General features: G+C 37.4%; 1 protein-coding gene across 3 annotated transcripts in view; it reads right to left on the bottom strand.

The window, feature by feature from the left end:
- Positions 1–1,901: 1,901 nt before the first annotated feature.
- The window catches only part of LOC121952406 (seizure protein 6 homolog), a 123,758-nt gene continuing 116,629 nt past the window's right edge, over positions 1,902–9,030 (bottom strand). The window contains exons 11-18 of one of the 3 annotated variants that reach the window (XM_042499065.1): positions 8,783–8,977; positions 6,833–7,024; positions 6,363–6,557; positions 5,580–5,618; positions 5,367–5,475; positions 5,178–5,274; positions 4,516–4,589; positions 1,902–2,932 (exon numbers count right to left, since the gene is read on the bottom strand). In XM_042499065.1, coding sequence (XP_042354999.1) covers positions 4,563–4,589; positions 5,178–5,274; positions 5,367–5,475; positions 5,580–5,618; positions 6,363–6,557; positions 6,833–7,024; positions 8,783–8,977 — 854 coding nt within the window. In that variant the 3' untranslated portion in view covers positions 1,902–2,932; positions 4,516–4,562. Of the gene's footprint in view, positions 2,933–4,437; positions 4,590–5,041; positions 5,275–5,366; positions 5,476–5,579; positions 5,619–6,362; positions 6,558–6,832; positions 7,025–8,782; positions 8,978–9,030 lie in introns of those variants that run through there. The other 2 variants (XM_042499064.1, XM_042499063.1) reach the window with 2 other exon arrangements.

The raw sequence follows: 9,030 nt of genomic DNA, 5'->3' as shown, positions 1-9,030 counted from the left end.
AAAAGTCATATTGTTTCTACTTAATTGAGATGAATCACACTTCATTTGCATTTAAAACTCAAACAAAACCAAACAAATGGTCCAAACCAATGCAAGCAAGAAGCCAACCCCAAAGCACTTAATATTTTATTGTCTATATGTGCTTTATTACATATATTTAGTCCCCTTTGGAGCCTTTCTGTATTTCTGTAAAAACAGACACTGAATCAGTCCTTCGGTGATTAACATGTGAACAAAGAAATCAAGCTGACCCATAAGCATAACCTCAGTTGTGGTCCTTTTCCTTAACCTTGACTGACTGCACAGGAAATTTACATTTTAATGGTTTACACTGCTCAGTGGCCTCTGCATCAGAGCATCAGAGTGAAAGCTCAGCTGAAACTGCGGGTGACTGCTCCCAAACGACCCACTGAGACAAACCAGCTCCCAACTAAAAGCAGGCACAAAAACAAAAACCTTGACATGGTCATGAAACCTCTTGGCTACACTTCATATGACAAAGTATTATTAGATTTATGTGCAATATTTAAGATTGTACCTTCACTCTCTTGCACAAAACTAATGGACAGGCCAAATGCAACCAACCCCAATCAGTTGGATTAATCCCAGTGGATCCCAGATAGTCTTTTTTTAATCCAGATGATGTTTTGTTTTTGTAATGGAAAGTTGTTTGAGTTTAGGTTAACATCTGCAGCCAAGAAAGTGTAGCTAAGAAGTCTGACTTGTGTTGTGTGGAGAACCGAGATTAACATAACATTCAGTAAACCTAAATCCTGCCATATTTAAAAGAAACTACTTTGAGACAGACTCTTCTCCTACAGGACCCTGTTTGGAACGGCTAACAATACGGTTTAGACTCAGTACAGTCTAAACTTAGTGCTACTTTACCAGACATTTCTGTACATTATCGACTGCCTTTCTCCATGTTTAATTTAACTTTGAATTGTATTTTTGTATGTAGTGAGTACGACTTCAAACAAAAATGAGACAGGGATTAGTTGTATACACTGTATGATATTCTGCACAAATAATATGATGAATGTAAACTAAACTGTAAGCCAACCTGAATCTCATTCCTGTGTAGTCAAATATTGACGCTTTGTTACACCCGTTTGCGTCTCCAAGCAAGGCACAGGGCATTATGTATGTATGTATGTGATGCACAACTGAAACACAATGTTACCTTTTTTAATATTGTGAAACATTCACTAGGTGGGTTTCCATTACAGATTTGTGCAAAAATTGATATTGCACAAATCAACATTTTCAAAATGTTGGTAAAACACAATTGCGAGATGACTGTGGCCACATATGAGGGATTTCTGGAAGGTCATAGTCCACGATTTCACAGTGGAATTGTGGATTCAAAACTTCTGTATGATCTGCTCAACTTTATGTGATGCAATAACACCTCTTGTAGCGTCTGCTACATCATGCCAGTTTCTAATGACAAGCACATACTCATAACATCATGTGACCTATAAAAGCGGAAAAAAAGAGTTCCATTGCAGTTTTGTGAAATATGACCTTTTCAAATCGTCTGAAATAACATCTGTTTTTGTGAAATTGATGTGTTTCTATTTGGTGTATTTTAAATTAGCAATCTCAATTTAGGCAATTTGAGGGTTAATGGAAACCCACCTGGTAGCAACAGTACTATAGCACAGTGCAGAGTGGCTTTATAGTTCTTTGCAGCTATATTATGCTCTGGATGTCTTATACATCTCCTTAAACCTGGGTATATTTAATTTTCTGAGGTGAGGCGTGTTTTAATTTCTCTGAAGTGTGTTTTTGAAACATGACACCATCACTCAATAATGAGTCAATGACAATACTTTAAACAACAATTTACTTTATTATTAATCAGAGGATTATAGATATTTGAAGGTGATTTGGTTTCCTGGGAGTGGTTGCACCAGCATGGATGCTGAAATAAAGATGTGTTAGAGTATAAAGGATATGCGCAAAGGATATACGGGTCTATCTACAAATTCAACACAAGCAGATGCACCAAGACAATGTGACCCAAAGTAAAAACCTGTATGTTACATGAGGATTTATTTTGCACACTTCAGGGTTTTAATTGCTGAGCTGCAATGCGGGAATCAAATTGAATCATGCCATTACTTTATGTTTTCACTGGCTTTTATCTCAGGGTCTGCTAATGCTGAGGTGCAACTACTCTTTGGAACATACACAAATAAACAAATTGCTACTTATCCTTTGAGGCAGACTCTACAGTGTGATATGACAACAAAGTTATACACAGCTGATGGGTCCCAAACCAAGTTGGAACCAAACATCAGCTCATAGTAAAGTACCCGGCATCAATTGTACTTGTTTCTAGAAGAGAAACTGTATGATGGAAAACACTAAACATATTGTGAAGAATTTCAGGCCTTAATGCAAAAAAAAAGTTGAACAAAAGATTCAGTTTTACAAACATTGTTTTACGTGTGATTTCTCAGGTTATAGTCATTCGTGAGGCACTCATATTGGACAGGCAGTTTATTTACAAATAGCAGATTCATACACACAAAGAAAAGAAAGTAACAATGGGAAAATTTCCAAAGAATGTTGGGTGATGGAGAAAATGTTTCCAACAGATCTCAACAATCAAAATCATTTCCCTCAAAGTCTGTCATTGCTACTGGATCAAGAAGTACTCAAAAACATACAATCACCAACGGTCATCACCATTTTACTTTATAAAAATATCACCATGGTGATCCACAGATTCACAGATTTGACCGTGGAAGGGAGGACATATTTACAGTAATCCACACCAAGGGAAGATGAAAGGAAATCATTTGGGAACGAAAATGTTGGAGGAAAAAGATGAGCAGTGCAGAGAGGGTTCCAAAAGGCAAAGCTTGAGCAATTCTTGCTTTAAGGTCTCTAAATGGACACCTCTTAATCTTTTTCATTTGTCCTGTGAAGACCAGACAAATAAAGCAGTTAAAAGGGAATCATAATGATGGAGGACAGAACGAATTGTGATGCACAAATAAACATTTAAAATAGAGTCAGATTAATTTAAATTAAAACAAACATAAATACTTCATAATTGACGGTATCTTTCTGACTAACATGCATGTGTGAGTTTGATAGAGACAATCATCTACCCTATTGTGTTGGTATAATAATGATTTTTATCAGTTAGGGGTTTTTTGTTTTGTTTTTTAAATTTTTTCAGTGCTGTGTTGTGCATTTTTTATAGACCTAAAATCAGAAAACGTACACAAACAATTCAGTATGAACATGACATAAACTGATAATAACAATAATGAACAAATAATTACATTATGATAATACATATTACCGGATATGTTAAGTTGAACCACTATTGGTTTCCATTATCAATTATAATCAATACATACCAGCTGAAAGGTTATATACATCAGTATTCATCTAATCTTATTCTGATTCGTTTTCCCAATTATTTCCTGTCCTTTCTACATTTATTGATCTTTTGGCAACCTAAAATTAATATTTTCTTTAGAAACAAGCCTGCAATTTACCTGCATCATAGACTCCTGCCTGTAACTCCCAATATATGTTTGTGGATCTGAGATTTCTGAGGTTTGTTTGTTTTATTTAGTTTATTTCTGTTTCTAGTGTTTGTGTGTTTGTCCTATGTTGTTCTTGTGGAAAATAAGAACATTAAAAAAGTATATTTTAAAATAAGAACCATGCAAATACCAAAATAATAGGTTATATATCATAAAGTAAAAGTACTGCTAATGTTTATTTAAAGACACTAATAACACAATATGACCAATTTGCATATGTTACAATCACACATATACAATTGTTATTGTACTACAGTAGCACAACATAATGAACTGTATTGAAATGTTAGACTGACAAGAGACTAAAGGTCCAGTGTGCAGGATTTAGTGGCTTCTAGCAGTAAGGTTGCAAACTGAAACATTCCAATGTGCCACCATGCTGGCTGACATGAAAAACATGAATGATACTATCTAAAGTCAGTGTTTGGTTTGTCCACTCTAAGCTACTGTAGAAACAACATAGTGGACTCCATGAAAGAGGATCCGCTCTGTATGTAGATATAAACACCCCATTCTAAGGTAACAAAAACAAAAGTTCTTATATTCTGGTAAATAAATAATATTGAAAACATAGAATAATATATACTTTTTGTTTTTGCTAAATACAAGCACCTAATTCCTACACACTGGACCTTTAAAGGGGGATCAAGGAGGTTTAAGTTTAAAAAAAAAGAAAAAAAGAAGATTTAGAAAAAAAAGTCAGTGTTTTCATTCATGCAATAGCTCTTGAACTCCTGTAAATATTTAGTTTAATTATTTTTGGTGTAAACAAACACGTTTTGTATTTTAAGAGGCCACAGTCTACATAAAGTGCCAATTGAAGCTCTGCAGTGACACCAGATGAGAATATGTGACAGGCTGGGAAATATAGTTCAAACTACATGGCAGAGAAGTCAGGTGACAGTGAGTGAGACGTGCTCTCAGCGTCAGAAGGAGATCTCACCTTATAATTCTTCAGCACTTCTGCCAAAGTGGACAGACTGACAGCCTTTAGTATCTAGAGTGAGACTGCCAGTGCTGAAGGAGCAAAAAGACGAGAGGATGCTCGAGTTACAATTGAGACCTGCACATGAAACGAATACTGTACGAGGGATAGCTCACTGAGATTACATAGAAACCTATGACTCTATGATGCTTGGCCCTATGTAGATGTGCAGAAGCTTTTAATTTCAAATAAATAACATTTATGAATTAATAATACTGTATTTGTTGTTGTTTAATAAAAAAACAGTTTCATAAGTGCAGTAGAGAACTATACATTCATATGACAGGGGTAAAAATGACAAACCACAATGTGAATGATGCAGTTTAAATCGAACACATCATTTAAAGTGGATGAAGTACAGACATCCAGGATGCAAAATGACCACTGATCACAAAATGAGGTGAGAAAAAATGTCCGTCTTGAATATTTCTAATAAGAAACATCAAGACCATTTGCTCCTGCTTGAAGACTGATATAGGGATGAAAGATGAGGTGTATGGCGTCCTCTGCTGGTGATACACGAGATGACGACAGGATGACAGCCAGATGGGGAAGGATCAGGACAATACGCTGGTGTTCTGTGAATCCACGTCTTGCATGCTCATGACATCTGTACTTACTCCGCTTTCATATATAGGGTTGTCGAAAGCAGACTCCTCTGTCATGTTGTCATACGGTGGCGAGGATGACGGCATTCTGATAGTCTTCCCTTGGAGTCTGAGTAAAGACATCAGGAAAAGGGAACATTCTGTTAAGGCTCATTTAATCCCAAATGAAATTAAAAACTGTTTTAAGTTTTTACCACTTACTTTGCAAAGTAGACATAAATACTGAGGACAACCACCAAGATTATTGCAGTTGGGATAAAAACTGCAAGGGCAATGTTGGTTCCCTCCATGCTATAATCCATATTAACAACTAGAGGGATGGGGAGAAAAAGCACAAAAACAGGAGTTATTTCTGTGAAATATGCACAAAGAAAAATCAATATTGATTCTGCAGTGTTTCCAAACATGACTCACCGTCTAGCCTGCGTTCGTTCACATACTGAGTTGAGGATGCTAAAAGGACACCATCGCAGTCAATAATTGTGTAACACAAAGCACAGTGCAAATATTACACTTATTTTAAAAAAAATAAGAACAAAGTCATTGCATTCACCAACATTTACAAAATCATTGAGTAAGGGCCAAAAAGAGTTTATGCAAGGCAATATTATTTCATTCTATTACACTTGTGTTTTTTGTCATAATTAATGTTTCAATTCTTAGTTATGGCTCAAAACATCTTTTGGTGAGGTCACCATGACCTTGAGTATTGACAACCAAATTCTAAGAAGTTAACCTTGTACCAGATTGGATTTTTGTGCCAAATTTGAGAATATTCCTTTAAGGCCTTTTCAAGATATCTCGTTCACAAGAATAAAATGGTGCAAGGACCACCAAAGTCTAATAAATTCATTGTTGAGTCCAAGTGGATGTTTGTGCCAAATTTGGGCATAATCCTTCTAAGGCCTTCTTGAATTTTAATGGTCACAGGAATGACATGGATGCAAGGTTACAGTGACCTTGACCTTTGACCACCCAACTGTCATCAGGTCATTGTGAGTCTAAGTGGACATTTGGCCTAGATTTGAAGAAATTCCCTTATGGTGTTCTTGAGATATTGCATTCACAAGAATAGCACAAATTGATGGACAGAAAGGACAGACAAACAACCCCAAAAAATATTGGCTTTGGCCACACCTGTCACTGGTTCTAAGGCACAGAAAACAAAAAAGGTTTCAGTCTGTGGCCATGGTTTACCTTTGCAGGCGGGTGGAGTGCTGTTCCACTGTGACGGGTGTCCAGGGATACAGTAGATGGTGGCATCACCCTGCAGTTCATAGCCTAAGTGGCAGGAGAAGGTCAGCTTCTCTCCTGCTTGGTAAAAGGCCTTTTCAGCACTTTGCACACTGGTGGAAGCGGCGCCAGGGTTCCTGCATGGCTCGTACTTTTCAGCTGAGATACAGGACAATATCTTACATCACAAAAATATTCTTTTGCATCAACAGTAAAACATGGACACCCATATGAACACATAGACCTTTTATTCTGTATGTAGAAGTAAGAATTAGTATATGTGGATTAGCTGCAGTTTGTCAAGCATATAATAGTAGTAGCACGATATTAGCAGCACAATTTTAGCACAACAGCAACATTAAAGCTCTGTGGTGGATGTGTGTTAAGAATGTTTGTGACCATGCATATGTGTGTTTCTAACTCATGGAACTTACGGACACACTTGGGCAGCCTCTCGTTCCACTTGGGTGTGGCTGAATCTCGGTTGTAGCAGGTGAGGATGCCGCTGCCGGACAGGATGTAGCCTTTATTGCAGAGAAACTGCACCGTCGAGCCAACGGTGAAACGAGCGCCTGCGATCACCTTGTGACTGTGCTCCACATTTCCAGGGTCCTGACATGTAATAACTGGTAAATCACAGAAACAAATGATGAAGATTATTTGTCATCATTCATGCCAGTAGATATGCAATTTAACAGTGCAATTATGACAAACAAGAACAGGTAAATTCCTTTCAGGTGCCTCAAAGACCTTTTGAGAAGAGACAGACTTTTTATTCAATTTTATTCATTTTTTAAATCTTTTTTTTTCCAGGCTTGTAGAGCCAATGCTGGCAAATGATCAGATTCAGCTCGGATTTGTGTCTCCCTATGGAGACTTTACACAACTCTTCACATATGCAGTAGCTCTCCTCAAGACCTGTTATTGACTTTAGGGTGTAAAATCTTTCCCCTTAAAGTTCACAAATCACAGTTACAACCTCTACTACTAAGAAGGGTCATGGGCAAAATGCCAGTTTATTATACAGCCGAAAAGACACCACAGATTACAGGGGCTTGGAAACTCACAGACAACACTAGCTGCCAGTGTTGGCTGATGTGAATCAGTACCTGAAAATTATAAAATACAATGTTTTCCCCTGTATCATCAATCTCAAACAAATTTGCTTTGATTAGTTTGTCTTTCAAAAACTGTGTTTATACTGTATACAACAGTGATTCCTAACTGGTGGGTCGTGGTCCAAAAGTGGGTTGTAGGTGCATTCTGAATGGACCACAAGTAACTGAACATGTTAAGTTTGTAAAAAATACTCTTTTATATGAAGTACAGTGAATTTCTGGCAAAAAGCTTTTATTTTTGAAGCGCTGTCTTTTTAATCCTTGCAATATGTATTATTTCTTTGCGTTCTAAACCAATGTGTTATTTACATTTTGCAAAATAAAATTGAATACGTGGTAATTTATGATGTGTGGACCCTGAACTAATGACTCAGTGACTGGACCAGTTGGGAATCACTGGAATACAATTTGCTTTCCATTATTGTAACTGATTACATATTGTTGTCTTTCTTCTTGGTGAATGATCATTTGTTATTGTGGTCCTTATTACTATCTAATCCAGTGCTATTTATTTTATGGGCCAAGAGCCTAATCTGGCCTCGTACAGGGTGCCAGGGGGCCATTGAACCATTTTCTAATTCACAATCAAAATAAACTATTCACACTGGGAATTATTTTTGTACTTTGAATGTAATAATAGTGCCTGAAAAAACATCCAAAAATGAGCTTATTTATTTATTAATTGACTGACTGATTCATTCATTCATGTATTCATTATTTATTTATTTTTTAAAAAAAGGGCTGGGATGATCCCAGACAAAGGCCTGGGCTAAGCCCCAAATGTCCTCAAATCCAAGAAGCACCTCTGCTGCACCTGACTTGTGCAAGGCTGCTACAACTGAATTTTCTTCTTCGCAAGGATGAGAGAGACAGCAAACATCAAACGATTTAAAACAAGCAATTAATTTATTATATATACTGAGAAATATTAATATTTGCTTATGAAAAGGCCCCCTGTCTCCTATTATTTTGCAAAAGTGGCCCCCAAGCAAAGCAACTTCATTATCCCTGATCTAACCCATAAAAAACTGCAACTGTCAGCTGACTTTAAAGAGCTCTCACAAATTTACCTTCTACTCAATGGACTCAACTTATACATGCAGCAAGTGGCTTCTGTGTGATTGTGACTAAATGGCTATTCTCAAAGCGAGTGACCATCAAAGTCTAAACGTCTTGATTACATGGATATTGATGACAGAAAAAGAGAATATGACTGTTGAGGTTGCTCTCTGAACAAAACATGAGGTTTTATGTATTTCCTCTCACCTTCTTGACACTTTGGCACGTCCCCGCTCCAGGTGAGATCCCACTGACACATGAGGATCTCAGAGCCTACCAGCTCAAATCCGGGGTAGCACTGGTAGGTGACGACGGTGCCGTGGATGAGGTCAGGATGGGACGTGCTCTTCCAGCCGTTGGTGATCTCCGGCAGCTCAGAGCAGGTGTCGTTCCTTGGCACCTCTGTTGGCGGTGGAGCAGTTATGTTGTTAGGCAAGAGGAGAGACAGAGCAGGA

This window comes from Plectropomus leopardus, chromosome 13 (genome assembly GCF_008729295.1).
Source record: "Plectropomus leopardus isolate mb chromosome 13, YSFRI_Pleo_2.0, whole genome shotgun sequence".
NCBI lineage: Eukaryota > Metazoa > Chordata > Actinopteri > Perciformes > Serranidae > Plectropomus > Plectropomus leopardus.
This window is presented reverse-complemented; position numbering and strand designations above follow the sequence as displayed.